Genomic DNA, 20,908 nt, shown 5'->3' with positions numbered 1-20,908 from the left:
ACCTTGCGTGACGTCATTTATGACGTCACTAGGGTCGTACGAGCTTTTCGTCAATAACTCCCGATCAAATGGAGCTAGAGAGTCGGGAAAGCCACCAATGGACTCGTGAAGACCTTCCGAATCGAATGATATGCCATATGATACCCTTTGCCCAGCTTCGTGACCTGAGGGGCTCTGACCTGACCTTGACCCGAGGTCAACTACTTAAGTTGACCTCATCCTAGCAAAAAGTATGCCATTCGATGCACCTGAGCTAGGCGAACACAATGATGCCAAAATCGCGGCTGTGCGGCCATTTTTTGCGAAGTTATTTACAAAAAAACCGAACCCGTAACTTCAGTCACGTGACCTGACCTCAGACGCTACCGGTTAACCTGAGACCTTAAAATCGGGTACCAATCGCTGCGACTTGTAACGGCACACACGCTCGTTTTTTCCGCGAGGCTCTAGCTCTATTAGAAGCGAAACGGGGTGCTGGGGTCGTATCAACCCCTCAGAAACCCATTTTGTTTGCGGGAAAATGAGGAACTTATAGACAGAACACCTTTCTAATTTTTTGCATGTCGATTTGCAATGACATGAAGATTATTTTGAAAAAATAAAAATGTGAAAAATTTTGGTCCCAAAAGTCATTAGAGGCAAATGAAAAAAGATTAAGTTTTTTGCTCAACAATGAAATTTTTTCTTTGGAATTTTTAAATAGTAATATTAATTTTTGATTCATCGCAAGCTTAGTGTTGTTTACTTTTTGTTGGTTGCTTAACCCGTTCTTGAGTTATAAGCCATCAAACTCACCGTTACATACCGAAGTTTAAAAAATGTAATGCAATATAACTCAAAAAGTTTTGATCTGAGAAGTCTGATAATTTGCCAGGCGTCTTTGGGGCCTATGATTACCCCTAGGACCGATTTTCATTAAAATCTGAGAGATGAGGGTGACGGGCCTGGTACGATCTATCGTGGAATGCCCCAGGGACCACGCTGGTCCCACCCTGCAAGTAAAGGGAAGACATTTCTTGAACACCATAAACCTGCGGGGGTTGCGACCAGGATAAATGGTGGTTTCTGAGCCTGGCCGCAAACTTGGCTATCTCAACTCAAAACTAATGTTAAGGTGGGAGGGTCCCTTTAAACCGGCATTTTGTCGTATTAACAAGACGACACAACACAATACACAGACAAAATTGACGATAGTGGCGCAAAAAAGCAAGCAAGGATTGATTTTTTTAAGATCCGCTCTCTCTGTATGAAATAGGCGAGCTGATGACGTAATATTGATTCGTTTACCATTTAAGTTGAATTTCTGATCAGACCATATTTTTTGGCGTCATTTACACTGAAAATGTTGATAACATCAGAATTTAATATCGTCTTGGATCGTTTTTATTTCTAAAAAAATCATCCACGAGGCATTGCGCCAAGTTTAAAACTTTTTTGCAGCGTTTTATTCAGCTGGTTAACCCGCGCACCGACGGGGGTCTGCGCCAACTTCGCACCGACGGGGGGGGGGGCGGATGACCGCCCCCCCCCCTGAGATCTCAAGAACGAAGCAAGATAGCGACAAGCGGTAAACGGCATCGGATACGCACGGCCAAGATCTACAATTTTTACGAAGGTCATTTTCAGGTCAGGTCAAAGATGACGTCACAGGGGTCGAAAATGTCAAAATGGCGGCGCTAGATATGGAGAGTTTTTCTCGAATAACTTTCGAATTAGTCAAGATAGGAACAAACTAAGGGCATCATCGTGATCCTCTCGTCAATCCGCATAGAATGATATATATGTTGACCTCGAAAGGTCAAGGTCAAAGGTTGACCTCAGGTCACGTGACCTCGAGGTCATCATGTATATCATTCGATGCGTCTTGACGAGCTGAACACAATGAGACCATCCACGCGTCTGTATCTTGTTCCTGTACGGAGTTATTGGCCAAAAACCTTTGGTGACCTTTGATGACGTCACATGACCTCACAGCTGCCCAACAGCAAAACAGACCTCAAGGTAGTGAAGGTTGATCGTATATGAAGTCATGTATGGTATATGGGGCCATTCCGACCCGTTTTAGTGGTAAAAACAGGGAGTTGATTTTCCCCCATTGACTTATAATGGGGAGGTCGCGAAATTGACCTGACCTTAGGTCACCGATATCAAAATTCCGAGATATACAAATTGTAGCTACTAATGACCTAATAATATCCAGCGACTTTCAAAGGCCTCCGACATCTACTGTAGCTCTGGCACGGTGACAAAGTTGCAAAAAAGTGACTTGAGGTTGGGTCATTCAAAGTGACCTGGTGACCTGACCTTAAAAGGTAGGAGGTTCAAACTTGCACACCATGTGTAAAATTGATGAGGTTATAGTCATACCAAATTTCGCGGCGGTAGCGCCGCGCCGCGGTTTTCCCGCTATTCGCGAAAAACCTCAGGGGGGGCGGATATCCGCCCCCCCCGTCGGTGCGCGGGTTAAAAGCATCTGTTATTGCGCATGTGTTTCTAACCTTGCGCAGTGTTTGTTGCTGTCTGGAAGATTGAAAAATTCGAGAACGCATTATCGTTTTTATACATATTATATGGGGACTGTTCTCAGGACAAGTGAGTTATTAACACATTTTTTTACATGATTCGTATCTTATTCAGGAACCAGCGAGCCATGGTGGATATGATGCCATGGCGGTTGTTCTTGCTTCCTCGGTTAGGAACATGGCTGAGTCTGCAGATTTTATGTTGTGACCATCTATATTTAAAAATTTGGTTGGTGCTGCCATATACCTTACAGACTATCATGGCTAACAAAGGTATGCTTATAAATCTCATGTAAATCAATTAATACTTCTGCTGCAGTGCCTAACAAGTTAAGTTACCTAATTCTTAACATGAATATTGAATGCTACAATTTTATCCGTTCTGATCCGTGTTCAACATTCAATTCCCAAATCCGGCCCGCCCAGATCCGTTCTATTTTTCCAAATTTGGGATCCAATCCTATCCGGTCCACGGATTTATCCGTGGATAACGGATTTATCCGGCCCATGAAGTGCTCTAGTCAGTACCATGTCCGCTGCCGGCCGCCCCCGCCCCCGCCCCCAGACGTCAGTAGGTATGTGTGTACCATGTCCGCCGCCGGGCCGCCCCCGCCCCAGATGTCGCAACGGCCGGTCACTGCAGATGTATGCTAGTAATTACGTACATTGACAGCAATTGCGCTGCAGTTAGATTTAGGTTCTGTGTCCTTTTCGAAATATCTTTACTTACCTGCGGCGTACCATGTTACAGCGCAGGCGTTACAAAGTCCTAGACGCTCAGTGGTACATGATGTATATAACGGGCGGACAGTGCTGTCACCTGAAACCCCGTGACAGCGGCACCATGACCATACACCATGGTGTCCTGTATGACAGCACACGGCTGGTCGCAGCCGCAGACCGGGTGTCAGACGTGACACGCGCCGTGGAGCTGTGGTGACGGCACTGGGCAGCCGCTGCGACAAGGCTGAATCGAGCGCCTCCTGATGCTGCGCTGACATTGTGACAGTACAAGGGCCCATCTCGCCCGTTCATTATTCATTGCGCTGAACAGGATCCCCATGAAACATTCATGTGTCGCGGCCGCGGTGTGGTCAGCGGAGTCGGCCAGGCCACGCCGGCCTCAGCCGGGCACAGCGCCCGCCCCTCAGCTATAGGCCAAACCGCCCGCCTGGCGGCCACACCTCCCCCCCCCCTCCCACACAGCCGGGCCACACCGCCACCGCCCGGCTGTCCGGTCACCCCGCCTTCGCTCATACAGCCATCGAAGGCAGGCTACCTTTATCCGCATTAGCCGGATCGGATACCCGACGCTTGCATATCGGTGTCAGTTACACAGTCGCTGTGACCTGCAGATGTCTCGAAGCCTGCTCAGTTGCAGGCGCTGGAAGACCACATCGCGGCACAACATCCAGCTCTGAGGTCCGCAGTCCTCAGTATTTTTTTTTCTGTACGAAAGAAGATTTGTTTACGTCCCACCAGCACCACCATAAGTGCTTCTCGGTGTTGACTTTCAAACACAAAGACAGCTCGCTGATTGCAAAAAGTCTGAGACCCTGATCAGTCTTGCCTTGTCAGGCCACATTGGTAAATCGCCAATGGTATGGACTTCTTGCAGACGCGGGTAGAAAATCGAACGCCGGATACCCACGCGGAGAAGACGCAGTTCCAATAAATGGATCGGGTCGGGCGGCGCGGCGCTGTCTCGGCGCCGTACCTCCGCTGCACCACTGCAGTGTGACGGTGTGACGGTGTGTCGGTGTGACGGTGTGACGGTGTGACGATGTGACGGTGTGACGGTGTGACGGTGTGTCGGTGTGTCGGTGTGACGGTGTGACGGTGTGACGGTGTGACGGTGTGTCGGTGTGACGGTGTGACGGTGTGACGGTAAGACGGTGCTGTCGGTGTGACGGTGTGACGGTGTGTTGGTGTGACGGTGTGCTGGTGTGTTGGTGCTGATGCTGGTATGAGGTATCAGGCAATGAGGAGAGTGTAGGATGACGGCGACCACGGCGAACGTAGTGTCTATCTACCCAGGCGAGCAGCCCCGGCCAGAAGCTGATTTTTCAGGACCGCTTCTAACTGGCCCTTTAATAAATTAAATTTATTCCACAGTGAAGTGCATGGTCTGATTATGATAACACAGACATTGCCAACAGCCTAGTCACTCAACTTCTTACAAAACTCTCTTATGAGGCACGGCGAGGGGATACTTTGTGACCATTGCCATGTAACTATATGGCCTTCTCCCGGAGGACCTGAAGCTTATTCACATGCCCTTCGGCTGTATGAATAAAACATGCGGTTCTGGAGAAGCCGGATAGTAAGTTGCCGGCTTCTCTTCACTGCCGTGACAGCGGCCCTGTTCAAAGGATAACGCTCATCTCAAAACATTGCTGCAGCTTTAGGAAGTTATTGGAAGCGAGAAGTTCACTAATTCATTTATTAACTGTTCCGGCCGACAGGCTGCCGTCAGATGCGTCATTAGGGCTTCGTCCGGTGACTGGACGGTGTCGGGCGCCCACTGGGCCCGCACGGCCCGGTCCGGAGAGACCATTAGTCCGGGGGACGGCGCTCGGCGGGGATCTAACCGAGCACCATCGGCACTGGAACGAATAAGCCGCGCCAACAGGAACGAAATGCTGCCAGTCTCTATAATAAATTTTCCCGGTCCGACATTCATTTACAACTGTGCAATTCAAACAACTTCACACTTACACCACACAAAAGGCATTATACATTCCCCACACCACGTGTGCATTGTCCATAATGGTAATACATGCATACATACATACAAGACATACGCAAATAAATACTTATTGCAATATAATTTCAGGAAATAGTTGGGAGAAAGTATTTATGATTTTTATTAGCCATCTTGCTTCAATTCCACAAATGTCGCGTTGTAAACCATAAAGAGACTAAGACAAAATGGCCAAACTATTCAGCCTTTGAATTTGTAGGACTTTCGAATGATTCATCATGCAAGGCTATGTACGAGCCATTTACGTCACTTCAATTCAAATGAAGGGCCGTATAGTTAATTCCCATTGGTGTAAAACTGACGGCTGCATGATTTGACATTCAGCATTGCACCGGTAGTTTGGTGCCGTGCGCCCCACCACCAATCACCGGGCCTGAGCGGGAAATTGGGGGCGTACGCCGGACAGAGTGGCGCTGACAACCCACGGCTCATGACTAGGGCCGCAACGTCCAGCTGCCGAGACTCTGCGCAGCTAAACTGAACTGAACACGAACACTCAGCCTGCCATGGAAATCAATGGCTTGACCCCGCGGCATAAGCACGAAGCAAAGCAAAGGAAGCCTTCGCTAGTGCTTAACAGCCAATGCCTTTAGTGACGGATGTACACCAAGCTCCTGATCTGTTTGCAGCTACTGTGGTCAATATAAAGTTACTCAACTGTAGTAGGTACTTCTTGGGAAACAAGCAAACAATTACCAACCAATTACCAGCCATCGCTGGGAAGCTGAGTGACGTGCTACAGCACACAAACATTGACGAAGTTAAACTCCATTACATCACGTCAAATATTGTGCCGCTCAATGTCATTGTCGCTTTGGGGCTGTCCACGAACTCTTTGACAGCGGACTGTATGGCCCGTACCAAACTTAACCCAAACAAAGGCCCGGACGGGCGGCGGCTGGCTCGGTGGCCTGGCGATATACAGGGAAACGAGGGCGCTCTGGCTGGTAACGAGGTGCATATGGACTCATCCACCGCCGGTCGGTAAGAGCGGCTCCGTCCAGCCGCGCCGGGCCAGGGTACGAACCCCGGTAGGGACCACAGGAGAGACAGAGTCGCTGACTGGTCGCATGGCTCCGTCCTCACCATGTAGACCCGCGCCGGCCCCGCCGCGTCAGTGGCACCGCGCGGCCGCTCGGAGACTGGCCGGCGGTCCGTACATACAGGCAGCTCTCGGGACCGGACCGGCGCGCCGTCCGTCAGTGGCGCGGCGACCCGGCGCCGGCCCGGTATACAGGGCCTTGGCCCGTCACCTGTCCGGCGCGGCCCCTCGCCCTTCGGGCCGTCGTCTCCATCCCTCAGGACCTTCAAATCCTTCTCCACGCCGCAACCCTCGGTCCGGGCTGGACAGGCAACTTTATCTCATGTGGGCTGCTCCCTTGGAGCGGCACCGCTGCTCCCAGGGGAGCACACCCGTAACCGGGCACAGTGAGTACTTGGGGTGGTACTGTGGTCAGTGAGTAGGGGAGAGTGGGGCAAAGCGGCCACCCTAACGCTTCTCACGATGCCAACGCTTGATTTTTAAACTCGGAAAGATTCTTTCTATACCAATGTAATCCCTATTAAGTTGCCTTTTATTTCAACTGCGTTTTATTTCCAAAGGCGTTCACATATGAAAGATATTGACAAAACTTTAAACCTATGCATATTGGCCACTTTGCCCCATACCCTGGGGCAAAGCGGCCACCGGCGTCTTCTCAAGTCCCGATATGAGAAACAAAATAGTTGCCTCGTGTACGACTAGGGTATTTGATGGTGACAAGGTTAAGCGAGGATGGATGTTTACTTTATCATCTTCCACCTGTAGGTAAACAAAGAAAGGATTTTCATGAAAATAAACATTTAATTGCATTATTTGGTAACTCATGCAACTGAAAAGTGGCCAAGATGAATGCATGACGACACATTTGAATATAAATAATGTTTTTTATCCAGATGGAAGCAACTTATGGCCAATTGGGGGGTGGCCACTTTGCCCCGGCCACTTTGCCCCGCGCATACCGTCCGAGACAAAAATATTCCAGCTTAGCTATTAGTGGGGTAAAAACATTAAAATTGGTAGAATACATGTACGATAACCATGCAATGCATGGACAAGAACGCTTATAAAAATTCCAAACGGTTATGGAATAGCATAACATTTAAAAATTGTAAACATAGTTGGTAACCTGGCAAGAAATGCTTTTCCGTGTTTCACAGAACAATGGTGATGGGCCTGAAACCCCGGTCTGGCTCATTTGAACGACCGTGGAGAGAAGTATAATTGGAAACCATAAATTGGAACTGACGCCAGCTATGAAGGGCTAAAACGATGGGTGGCCGCTTTGCCCCGGGTGGCCGCTTTGCCCCACTCTCCCCTACTGCTGGTCGGCCTGTCCTTCAGGACGGGCTCAGATCCGGTGACGCACTAGGCTGCCTGCCCAGACCAATGTCTCCCCCTAATTCCTATCATCCTTTCGTCTCTTAAATGGTCTTGTCAGACCGAAAGAGCCTAGCCCAACAAAACAAAATAAACAAACCTAACGCGGCCCGTGATCGGTTAGCGCTCTGTGTAGACCGCCCCGGTCCCGGCCGACACCCCCGCCCGTGGACCGGTGACGGGGACCACTGTGGTCTGCGCGGTCTGCGGTGACGGACCACTGTGGTCTGCGCGGTCTGCGGTGACGGGACCACTGTGGTCTGCGTGGTCTGCGGTGACGGGGACCAGCTGGACGGAACGGCTCGCTCGGCCTGCCTGCACCTGAAGCGCCGCCTCCGCGCAGCTGAGCGATTCATTGTCAGTGCATTGTCAGCGATCCATTGTCAGTGCACACCTGAGCAGCGCTGGTCTCAGCGCCCGTCCGCGGCACAGTGCGGGACGGTAACTGGCTGCTGTAGGCGCGCTGCCGCCGAGCCGCGCCGCGCTGTCCCGGTCTGTGGCTGCTGTATACGCTTTGCCGCCGCCGAGCCCCGCCGCGCGGCTCCCGCTCGCGGCGGGGCGTCACCGGCAGCCGGCACGATAATGACTCAGTGTCGGCCGCCGGGTAACGCCAGCCGTCACCGCCGTCGGCACCGTCATCCGTCATCGCCGGTTGGCGGTACCCCGACCCTCCCCACCCCTCCCCAGCCGGGGGAGGGGCGGCACACCCGTCGCCTGTCCCGTTGACGAGTCTTCCAGTGCAGTCGACACCGGCGGGACAGGAAGGAGCCCGGTCCGTCAGCGCGCCGGTTTGACACTGGTCCACAGCTCCTGTGCCACTACCCGAGCTCTGTGCCGGCCGGCGCGGCGGCGTGGAGAGCCGCCCGCTCTGCACTGCCGGGTCGGTCGGACGGGTCGGGCGGGTCGGGTCGGGCGGGTCAGACGGGTCAGACGGGTCGGGCCGGGTCGTTCGGGTCGGGCGGGCCGCCCGTCTCGCCGTCAGTGCCACGCACCATCGGCGGCCATTCATCACGGCGGCCATATGGCGTCTGACGCTAACCGGCCGCCGGCGTTTAGCGCAGCATGTCGGCCCGGCCCGCCCCGCCGGGCAGCGCCGCCGAGCGCCGCGGACGATCAATGGGCCGCCGCCGCCGGCCGCCCCCGCCTCGGCCGCCGTGCGCCGGGGTCAGGGTCGCGTGCAGACTGACGCTCCGCCCGGCGGGCTCTGACAGCGGCCAGATGGGCCGCCAGCAGTGGGGATATCGCCGGCCGGTGTTGCCGCTGCCCGGCTGACCGTCCGACTGTCTGTCTGTCTGCAGTCCCGTCACCGGTGCCCTTCAAACCGGGGCTGCAGCGGACACAGGCTGCAGTCTCCGCAGACTGGCGGTCCAGTGGGTCAGACTCGCCGCAGCGGACTGAATGGTTTAGGCTGCCTTCTGCCGGAGAGGAGAGCTCCGGCCGACCTCCCGGTATGACGCGGACGGGTTATGTTTGGTGGCGAGGGTCGACCGCCCGCCGTCCGCCGGACGTCCATCCGTCCCCGGCGGCGCCGCGGTGCAGTGATCGGCTGTCGCGGTGGTCCATGGACGGCAGGTCAGAGGGCCGGCGGCGCTGGTACAATTCACCCGGCCGGAGCTGGTACAATTCGCCCGGTCGGCACTGGCTCTTATTTACGGCCCTTCGGCGGCCACCTAATGGAACCGCCATGATTGTATGCGGTCGTTTTACGGCGCGGCTGGCGGCCGAGCGCGATGAAAGGAGCCCGCGCCGGCTGTCCACCTGTATTGATGGCGCGCTGACCTCGTTCCTGAAGACGGCCGCGCTGGTCACCACGGAACGGTGCAGCACCTGGTCGGCGGCAGCGGCACCGCGTCCCTATTTCCACTGACTTTCTGCCCTGACTGCCCAGCAGGCAGTGTGTGTATGTCCCATGGGGCCTCAGTTCTCATAGTTAACGAAATAATTAAGTATAAGGATGGTCATTTACGACATGCTCCGCATACCAATACTTTATTTGCATATTTCATTATTTTGGCTATCTTAGGCACGAGGAGGCGATTGCACTCGGTGCAATCGCCTCAATTAACATCAAAGGAATGTGAGTTTTTATCTGCATATGAATCGATGGTAAATTTAGACATCTATATCGCAGACATTGGTCAAGTAAACCCCTCTCCTCCATAGCCGGTCATCCCTCGTTTCACTCATAAGCACTTACTGAGCTGTGTCTCACTCCTCCTCCTGTGAGCGTCTATCAAATAAAACAAATAACTGACGAAAACAGATAACGTGACCTTCGATAAAGCATAAATAAGAAATATATCGAACAGTGGATAGTTTTGGATAGTTAATGTAAAAAAAGTATTTTTAACATTTTCTGTTCAAATTCTTGAGTACCGATGAAAAAACATTTTTTGCAGAACAAAAAAAAAGTAAACAAAACACAAACACAAATATACATGAAAATAATATCTGCAAAAATATTTCAGCGTTTTCCCTTGTCACGCCCAAAGCTTTTCTTTCACTAGTAGCGGCCAACAATGTCCGGTTTGGAATTAGCTCAAATTTCGTTTACAACGTCGTCGAGTATTGGCGGCCGGCCCATTCTGTGCGGCGGTGAAATGGCTGCGAGCACCATACGGGGACCGGAGCCGGCCCTGAGGTGCCCTCGGGGGCGGCCCGCCCCGATGGCCGCCGGCGGCGCGCGCTGATTTGATCGACCTCTGCCCTCCCGATAAGGGCGTCGTCACATGTTGCCGGTCGCTGAATAAATTAGTGTGAACTGAATGCGAGCTGCCGTCGTGGCCGCCGAGATCGATACGGTAGAAGATCTGCTCCGCAACACGTATAGTCGACTGCCGCTCGGCGCAGCGGGCTAAAAAAAAAACATTTAAGGGGTTTCACATTCACGGTCAACAACAAATTGGTTGCAGTTTAGCTACGTGTGTGACTGTGTCTTATATGTTTATTGCTGCAAATATCCTAAAAAAAGCATTAATACCGTTGCTCAAGTTTTTATTTTTATGCTCACGCCGTTCACAGACTATACGTGACAGCTCGTCTTGTTGGTTGTCACATAATCCTATTCAGTGGTCCGATAGTTTCGCTCGAGCAGCAGAAGAACAACTTCCATAAAAATGAAATGATCTTCAGACTTACAAACCGCAAATAAATATATCTTAACATCATGCGTTTGGGGTGAAATATATCGGCAGTAAATGCCTTCATAACACATCTTTCAGCACATCTTTTATGCTGCATAAATGACGAATTTTATTTTGCTACGACTTTATTTGCATTTTATTACCATTTCAATTTTATTTACCGGAATGTAGCATGTCATGATTGAATGATTCAAGTACGAATCTGAAAATGACGACTTGTTTGGCTTTCGGAAGTTGTTTGACGTCGTTCACCCGATTTCGTCGTGGAAATTGACTTTCAAATCGGAGCTGTATTCATTATCATTTGTTCAGAAGTGCAGCGTGCTGCTCTTATTTTAAACTTGTAAGCTTAACAAGCTGTTTGTATGCCCAGTTGGGTCCCAGATGTTTTGATGAATATGGTTTCGGTGGGGAGAATGCCGAGTTGGAGCGTCACACAATTTTACGGCGCGTTGGAGCTGCTGAGCGCATTGTCTGCGGCCCAAAGTCGGCCGAATCATAGCCGCCGCCGTGTTCCGCGCGTCCCAGCGCAGATGGCTCTGTGGATTGGTGTGGCTGTCAGCTCCCATTCCGGCGGGCTGGCACGCCGCACGCTCCGCGCGGCGCGGCGCGGCAGTCTATGTAGTCCAGCTGTGTGGCGGGCGGGGCAGTCGGGCGGCGCAGTATGCACACAGGCGGCGGCGTGTCGTGCGGCGCAGTCTACCCCCGCAGTCTCCACATCGCTGCCGCAGCCGACTGCCCGCGCGCAGCTGCCGGCCTCGTTCCGGTGAAATAATCGCAGCTGGATGGAATTCACTGAATGAGCTGAACTCGGTCTAGCGCAGCTGGGCGCTGGCCACGGGGTCATTGCGGCGGTGTGATAGCCCCGCAGCGCAGTAGCCCGGAGTGGGCCGCCGGGTCATCCATCGTGCCTGATCGGTCCCGCCGGCGGCCGGGCTGCCAGCCGCCGCCGCCGCCGCCGCCGCCCAGACAGACAGACTGGCCGCCTCACCTGAGACCGGCGGACGGCCGCAGTACCGCAGCCGACCGACGGGCCCCGCAGCGCGGTCAGGCGGGGCAGCCGCCGGCCCCGCCCGGATTAAATCACTCCTCACTCCTCCGTGGCGTGCCGCGGCGCTGTAGTGGCGTATATGGCGCAATAAAGGCACTGCACCCTGGGTAGGCGACAGAGCGGTCCTGGCTCGGCAACCGGCGGCACGGCGCCGCGTGTCGGCGGGCCGACTTCGAGTCCTTCGAGTCCTTCGAGACTTCGAGTCTGCTGGTTTCCCTCGCTGGCTGCCAACAGTATCACCGAGGAGCCGACCTGGGTGGCTCCGCGCGACTGGTCAGCTGAGAGGACTGAGCGCGGAACATCAGCTACGAACCGGCCGGGGTGCCAGTTTAATCACAAACCGACGCCAACGTCGGCTCAAAACATTTTAAATCGGACCGGCCGCCGCGGCAGAACGGGCCACCTTCACATCTTCATATCATTCACAGTCAAAGTGACCTGCCCTTCTACTGCCAGCGACCCACCTAGAGACACACAGCGTCAGTGGCCTGCGGAACACGCCATCTGTGGCCTGAGGACGCGGCCATTTGAGAGACCATTTGTGATCAGACTCGGAGACGGTCTGTGACCAGAGGGCGAGGGGCCGCGGCCACTTATGACCACCGACTGCGACCGGAGGGCGCGGCCATTTGTGACCACCGACCCCAGCTGCCGCCGCGCCCGCTGTGGAGACGGGCCATCTGTGGCCGCGCCAGTCGACGGTGGCTTATCGACCACCTGTGAGACGCCCATGCAGGGGCCGAGGAACCGGGCCACAGACGCCCAGGGGCCGAGGAACCGGGCCACAGACGGCCGCCAGGGTGACCAGACCAGACCACAGACGCCCAGGGGCCGAGGAACCGGGCCACAGACGGCCGCCGGGGTCACCGGGCCACAGACGGCCGCCGGGGTCACCAGACCGGGCCGGAGACGGACTCCCAGAGGCCAGGCTGCAGGCCGCACAGAGGGCACACACCAGGCGCCAGACAGCCACGCAGAGGGCACACACCAGGCGCCAAACAGCCACGCAGAGGGCACACACCAGGCGCCAGACAGCCACGCAGAGGGCACACACCAGGCGCCAGACAGCCACGCAGAGGGCACACACCAGGCGCCAAACAGCCGCACAGAGGGCACACACCAGGCGCCAAACAGCCACGCAGAGGGCACACACCAGGCGCCAGACAGCCACGCAGAGGGCACACACCAGGCGCCAAACAGCCACGCAGAGGGCACACACCAGGCGCCAGACAGCCACGCAGAGGGCACACACCAGGCGCCAAACAGCCACGCAGAGGGCACACACCAGGCGCCAAACAGCCGCACAGAGGGCACACACCAGGCGCCAGACAGCCGCACAGAGGGCACACACCAGGCGCCAGACAGCCGCACAGAGGGCACACACCAGGCGCCAGACAGCCGCACAGAGGGCACACACCAGGCGCCAAACAGCCGCACAGAGGGCACACACCAGGCGCCAAACAGCCGCACAGAGGGCACACACCAGGCGCCAGACAGCCGCACAGAGGGCACACACCAGGCGCCAAACAGCCGCCGGCGTCACCAGAATACAGCCCTTCTCGGATCCCAGCCGAAACCCGAGTCAACCGAGACGTGAGCTTAGCTCACCTCCATATGACGCAGGATTAAAATTGGAGCTATTTTGACACCATACCTAACCACCCAACGTTTCGTAATAACCGTTATCACGAAGTGCTATCTGGTAGATGCGCCTTATTTGACCAAATCTGCACCAAATCTATGTTAAAATAAATATCTTCATTTCATGAATTTATTTTAGTGTTTAAAAATTATAGTGCTCTTTATTAGTGCTCGGCGTATGCCCGAGACCTTCGGAAGGATCAGTATCAGTATCAGTGTATTTAAACCTTCCACAAGGTGGCTTTTACGGTTTAGCGTCAGTACAATGGGTATACAAAGATAAGCGAGTAATAGACAAGTAAAAGCATACAATGTAAATTAAGAACGAATTAAATCTTCGAGCTCCGCGCTGGGTACACACACGGGACGCACGGGACGCTGATGGCTGCTCAGTTACCGTCTGATTTCTTCACCAGCATCCGAATGTTGACACCACCAGCGCGCTGTTGGCACCTGCCAACTTCTGAGTACAAACAATTATTCTCGGGTATATGACTTCTCAGAGCCGAAAACTTCCGAACATAAAAACACGCAGGGCACAAAACTGGCCCACTGGCCAAATGACGAGCCTTGTTTGTCGGCGGCTTAGAGCCGATTCTGAGCGCAGTCTGATCCCCGCGGCCAGCCGCCGGACCCCGGCAAAGTTGCCCGCCGGCGATTGCCCGAGATGTCCAAGTTTGTGACTCCGATTACATGTCGAAGCCTTGTTCCGCCAGGCTTTGTCGCCGGTTGTAAAAGCCGGAAGTTTCAGTGCACTATGGGACATCAGCGCGGGCTGCCTGCAGGAAAACATTCACAGCGGCTGGGCTTTTATGTTTCCGCATCACACTTTGCGGTCCTGGCCGGATCGTCCTTGTCATCCTTGTTCGCGCCTCCCTCTCTATGTCTCTCTGCTCCGCTCTGCCCTGACAGCCGTCCCTTTCCTCTCCCGTCTCCCTTTCTCCCGTCTCCCGTCTCCTGTCTCCTGTCTCCTGTCTCCTGTCTCCCGTCTCCCGCCTCACGTCTCCCGTCTCCCGTCTCCCGTCTCTCGTTTCCCTTTCTCCTGTCTCCCGTCTCCCTTCCCCGCCGTCCGGCCGCCGACTGTATTTTCGTCGTCCCACCGTCGGCCGCGCCGCGTGTGACAAACGACGCCGCCACTGGCTGGCGGCGACGGCTCGTCCCGGCGTCGCCCGTCGGTCCGGCCACACATCCATCCGGCGATATTACCGCCCCCGCCATCGCCGGCGCTCCTCCGGCAGCCGCCGCCGCCGCGCGTCGTCTCCAGTGTCACTGACAGCTCTGTGGCCCCACTTGACGGCAGCCAGCCACCCTCCCCCGAGTCCAAATGGCGGCGCGACTCGTGCCGACATCTGCGGCGGAACCGACCCGCGCCACGCGCCCAGCCGGACGGGTTTTTGCGGCCGGCGGCACTCGGCGGCTGATCCGACACCGTCCGAGCGCGCCGGGCCCGTGAGCGCTCCGACCGCCATCCGTCAGAAGCTCCGTTCATTATCGTCCCGCGGAGCCGGCCGGGCGCGAATGCGATTGCCTTTGTTGGCGCTGAGGAGGACCAGCCGCCGCGGGGCGTACGATTGTGTCGACCCGACACCGGACACCGCCGCGTCGGTCGTAATCGCCGCGCCGCCGCCGCTGCACGCCGCAAATCCATCTGCGTCCCAACCACCGGCAGTTGTGAGGCGGTAATTGTCTGGGATGAGAGAATCCGACGCCACAGACTCAGCGCAGCAAAACAACGCTAAGCTGGCAATTCAAGCAGTGGCCTGAGAACCATAATGGCTTTTCCCTGAAGTCATTTTCAAAACATTTACTACCGTAGCCCGTGCCTATTTGCCATCCTTCTCTGTCGGACAATGATTGTGTTCTGCCCGGCAGCATTTATTATTTGTGGGCTGGAAGGGTACTCACATAGCAATAACAGCCCATGAAGGATAAACAGAAGTCACAGCAATCTGGGCCCCGATTAATATCCGCCATAAAACTCCATTCTGCCTACCAAATATAGCTCAGCCTGCCATAGAGCGGACGGTTCGAGCCGTCGCTTCCGGACGCGTCTCCGGGAGCCTCGCGACCGGCTGCGCCACGAAATATCGTCTGCCAATGTGCATATCTGGCGCCGACCCTGCGCGGGCCGTTCGACCGGCGTCCCATCGCCACGCCGATAATTTTCCGGGGTGAATAGCTGAACAGATGAGCTGTGGCCGACGGCCGTTTTTAGAGCTCGCCCCGCCCGGCGCGCGCGCGAACCGCGAGTTTGGCGCGCCGCGGGAGACCGCGCCGGAAACGGGCCAGAGGCGGAGGTGTCACCGCGCGACGGACAGCAACATGATACCGCGCGACCGACAACAACAGGACCGGTGATACCGCGCGACGGATAACGGGACCTGTGATACAACGGGATGGGGGCCAGCAGGACCAGTGATACCGCGCGAAACAGCAGGACCAGTGATACCGCGCGAAACAACAGGACCGGTGATACCGCGCGAAAAACAGGACCAGTGATACCGCGCGATGGGATCAACAGGACCACCCATACTTAATTGTTTATTATGTATTTCACAACATCGCCAACAGGCAGTACCCATTGAGAAGCGAAGTATACCGCGCAACAATACCACGCGATAGCAGAGCGGGGGCGGTACGGGAAGCCAAGATCACAGCACGGAACGGAAAGGCAGACAGAACCGATGTGGGAAAGAACCGAAGAAGGGCGATGAACGACGAAAAAGTTAACTTATTGTGCTCACAGAAACAAAAATAAAACTGTAAAGATACCGAGACTGGTTTGATATTGAGCGGCAAGCATCTCTTTAAGCATCATCGTTGTCTTTTCATGCACAACACATATGTTCTCCACATCGGGCTCAGCTACTTCTCTTGGAAAGTCAGATTAGGTGGAATGCCTCTGCGATTATGTAAAGCATCCGACATGGCCGAATCTCAGCAGCCCCGCAGTGAGGCGCAGACTGTGGCGGACGACTTGGATGGCTTCCGCCTCAGAGCCAGTCCATCGGCCGGTCATCGGGCGGGATCGGGGCGGGATCGAGGAGTTCCGCGCGGCCCGGGTGGGGACGCTCGGTATGCACGCGGCGCGCCGGCGGAACGGTCGATTCGGCTCGGTATCTGACCGCGCAGGCCGCTGTCGGACGGCCGATGGCCCCGTCAGCGCCAGGATGTCGCCATTACGGCGATAATGAGCGGCGACTCACACACCGACGGCGGCAAAATCATCGCGCCAGCAGGCCCGCCCAGTTCTATTGCGCGGGTATGTGTGTAGATGTGAGAATATTTTGCCAAGTCCACAAACACCAACAGTGTTTAACTTGTGACATTGTTACAATAACGTCAAGCTTCTTAAAAAGTTTGGTAGTTGTGATTCAGTAAAAGAAGCATTGTGTGCTATAAAAACATGCGTAGGCTTGTATAGGCTCAACAGGGTTATGCTATGGACCGACTGGTCGTGTCGCCGGCTTGACTAGGGTTGCCAATTCGGTGGAGGTTTGGTTGGTATTTGGCTGGCCGGCGCGTTCGGTGGGGGTTAGATCGGTGCGTTTAGTTAGTGTTGGCCGGTACGGCCGGTTGGAGTCTGGTCGGTGCGCGTTCGGTGGAAGATTGGTTGGTGAGTTTAGTTGGAGTTGGCTGGTTCGCCTTTTGCTGAGCTGTAAGACGGCGGCGGCAGATGGAGATTGAAATGGCTTTGGGTGACAGCGGTACGTCTGAAATCATGACATATGTTTTACGACGACATTCAGAAACGTAATAGCCGTTTTCACGACAGCCATCTGGTAAGCATTTGGTGCACATCTGGTGCAGATTAGGTGCAGATTTGATCAAATTAGGTTCAGTGCAGCCGTTTTCACGACGGCTGCGTTTAGTTAGTGTTGGCCGGTACGGCCGGTTGAAGTCTGGTCGGTGCGCGTTCGGTGGAAGATTGGTTGGTGAGTTTAGTTGGAGTTGGCTGGTTCGCCTTTTGCTGAGCTGTAAGACGGCGGCGGCAGATGGAGATTGAAATGGCTTTGGGTGACAGCGGTACGTCTGAAATCATGACATATGTTTTACGACGACATTCAGAAACGTAATAGCCGTTTTCACGACAGCCATCTGGTAAGCATTTGGTGCACATCTGGTGCAGATTAGGTGCAGATTTGATCAAATTAGGTTCAGTGCAGCCGTTTTCACGACGGCCATCTGGTACACATTTGCTGCACATCTGGTGCAGATTAGGTGCAGATTTGGTCAAATTAGGTTCAGTGTGTCTCTTAGTAGCTATCAGCTAGGGTTGCACTAATTGCTTATATGCCTGCTTTGTCGTATTATCAGAAAATATTACCGATTAAAACACTGAAATAAAATCATAAAATAAAGATATTTTCTGTAAAAGAAATTAGGTGCAGATTTGGTCAAATTAGGGTTACTCGCCGGATAAACGGCTAATATATTCGTCGTGAAAACGGCTAATATATTCTTAGCATGGTAATATCTTAAAAACATCTCTAATACAATTAAAACAGACACATCTTAAGAATTAAGTTTGGTTCCCAACATTTTGTCCATTTTCAAACCATTGTGAAGCCCAGTGTTCTTCGCGGAGCGTTATTTGCAATTGGAAAAGTGGAGCGTGCCTCCTCGAAATGGAGCCTTTATCATGGCTGGAGGAGACGTCTCCCAGATTGCCGGATATTCTAAATCTTGTTGAAGTTGATCCGTGAGCTGTGGCTGTCTGTGCCGGCGGCGGCGGCAGCGAAATGGCCGCGCCGCGCCGTCGCTCGGCAGCCAGTGCAGTGTGGGCTGGCCGCGGGCCCCTGATGTTCCGCCAAATCGGACCGGTCAGATATGGTAACACCAGTGCCATTGTCGCCAGAGCTCTCCGCAGTGGGCCAATGTGAACTCTTTGCCACCCGATAAATCGTCTGCTTAGCTTTGTGCTAAAGCATACGAGCACGCTGCTCGTGATAACAACCGAGTGCATAACAGCACAAATGAAAATAATGGATAAGCCGAAAGTGAAAATGTCGAAAGTCAATTTTCGTGACGTGTCATTTAGCAAAGTTAATAGGGTTAATAAATAACAAGTTAATTTACAGCCAGCGTTCTCAAATAAGAACGTCAAATTAATATTGAAATGGAGGCACAAATGAATATGAATGTTATCGCGAATGGACGGGACTGTCCATTGCCTGTCAATAGTGCTTGCATTACAAATGATAACATGCTCCGTTTCACCCAATAATTATCGTCAACTCATCAGAATTAGCTGCAAATCAGCCTCCAGCGACCCGATGCCAAATAACTGCAATTGACTCGGTTCTAATATGGGATGACGGTAAGGTGATGGGAGCCATTTGTCTGCCAAACACCTACGTCAAATGTTTGAAAGAGACTTTCACTCTTGTCGCATTGATATCAGCTGTTTTTGATGATATTCTCAAAATAAAGCATCATAGACTGTGTGATTTTGTGATTTAGAATAATTTGTGCAAGCGTTTTGGGCTCATTTCCGAGGTGAATTTCATTCAATGAAACTAAAGTCGCATAATAGTGGATAATTCATAGGTCCTGAAACAAACGTAATAACATGGAATTATCTCACTATACATATTGTAGATACAAACCAGAACAAATTCATTATTTAGCAGCTTATCTAATTGAATCACTTCAATTCGATGTAAGTTATAAATACGAGATGATACAAAGATGTACAAAGCAATTCATTTAACTTACATTCACGGAATACAGTTTGGATAAAAATCATACAAATTTTTATAAATTTCTCTCGAGGAAATAGACTTGTCATTTTCCCATAAACCTCGTTTTTCGATCCGCCTTTATTCTTTGCGTTACCATTAAACACCAAAATTCCATTGAGCCACTAACTACCCGTTTATTTGTACAAACGCAAATGATGAATTTCAATGCACGTGTTGTTCGAAAATACTTCTTTTAAAAGCATGAAGCGAGGCAACAAATATGTGGTAGCTTTGTAGCTATATAGCTAAAAGATAGCCTTGGTATTCAGCACTGTTAACCTGAGGCATATCAGCATGTTTACAGAGCAGTTTATCAAGTTATTGAACATGCAATGAAAATCAATAGTTCTGGAACTGCAGCCTCAGGGTGTACATTTAGATACTACTCTGTAAACATGAACGTCTCGTAAATGTTTTAATTGATATATGTTTGTGTGCTAGGAGCCTAATTTATGGTGTTGCAAGTGTGCCATATCCGTTATTTTACACCACCATCCAGCGCTGTTTGTCGGAGAATCTTCCGTCAAAACAGAACAATGTGTCAAAACCAGGATACCGAAACCCAATAACAGAAATTCGGCTACCGCTGCTGAGGACGAGCTGACAGATGACCTAAAGTGCGACCTAACAGCAGCGGAAGCCAGCAGCAGTAACGCTGACGCTGCAGCCCAACAGTCAGCCGGTCCGAGGTCGCAGACGGAGGTTCTAATAGAGGCCGGGAGCTTTATCACAGGAGCCAAGAGCTCGGGAGCTCTGTTACGGGAACCAAGAGCTCAGGAGCTCTGTGACGGGAGCCGGCCGGAGCGGCTTATGTCGGAGTGGCTGGGGTGTCCCCGCACCAGTCTGATTGCCGCGCTGTCGGTGGAAGCGGTCCGGCCGGTCCGCTGTGACCGGCCGCGCTGTGGGACTCACCTCGGACGCCGAGAAGGACCAGCGCGCTGAGCACCAGCACACAGGCCATGGCCGGGCCGCCGCGTCACTCGGCCCCGGCCCGCCACCTCCGTATGGGCGGCGTCTGCGTCACTGTCACAGCGGCCGGCGGCGGAACGTCCGGCCAACACAAACGCCCGCCGCGCCGATGGCTTTCCCCCGCGGTGACGCGTGTCGCCGTCGACGCTCGACTGACGGCGGCGCGTCGGTGTCGATGGACCGCCTGCGCAGTCGGCGGCGCGCGCTCCGACGCCGCCCGCGCCCCGGGCCGGGCCGGGGAGGGAAGGTGCACCGATCCATGGCGATTTGCCGACATCTTGCAGCGGCGGCTCAGCAGCGACACTAATGGCTGTAAAGTGGATACTGTGAATACTATGCTCGGTGCAGTCCTTTGCTCTTGCCGCCTATCCGTAGCTACTCAAGGATCAAATACCTACTGTTGTCAACAACCGAATGGGTGACCAGTGGTCACACCCTGAGGACTGTTCGCTCCTAACCTTATACCTACAAGTGGTCGATTCTGATTATTGCGGCATATTACTAGCGATAGGCAGCCGAGTGGCGGGCATGTTGTGGATAGCGCCGCGCGCAGCCGCGGGTCGCGTCCTGCTAAATGATCCAACTCGTACCGAGGCACCACGAACACGCCAACATGTTTTGCGCTGATACCCGTAACATGTGGGGTAAGCTGATC

The 20,908-nt window shown here is 53.6% G+C and overlaps 1 protein-coding gene across 1 annotated transcript in view; it reads right to left on the bottom strand.

The window, feature by feature from the left end:
• Positions 1–20,407, bottom strand: part of LOC122377470 (lachesin-like) — a 78,248-nt gene extending 57,841 nt beyond the window's left edge. The window contains exon 1 of the mRNA XM_043357527.1: positions 20,197–20,407. Coding sequence (XP_043213462.1) covers positions 20,197–20,245 — 49 coding nt within the window. The 5' untranslated portion in view covers positions 20,246–20,407. The remainder of the gene's footprint in view (positions 1–20,196) is intronic.
• Between the last annotated feature and the right edge of the window lie 501 nt (positions 20,408–20,908).

Source organism: Amphibalanus amphitrite, unplaced genomic scaffold (genome assembly GCF_019059575.1).
Source record: "Amphibalanus amphitrite isolate SeventyFive unplaced genomic scaffold, NRLGWU_Aamphi_draft 000006F_arrow, whole genome shotgun sequence".
Lineage (NCBI taxonomy): Eukaryota > Metazoa > Arthropoda > Thecostraca > Balanomorpha > Balanidae > Amphibalanus > Amphibalanus amphitrite.
Note: the sequence above shows the minus strand (reverse complement) of the source record. Positions and strands in the feature narration are given on the sequence as shown.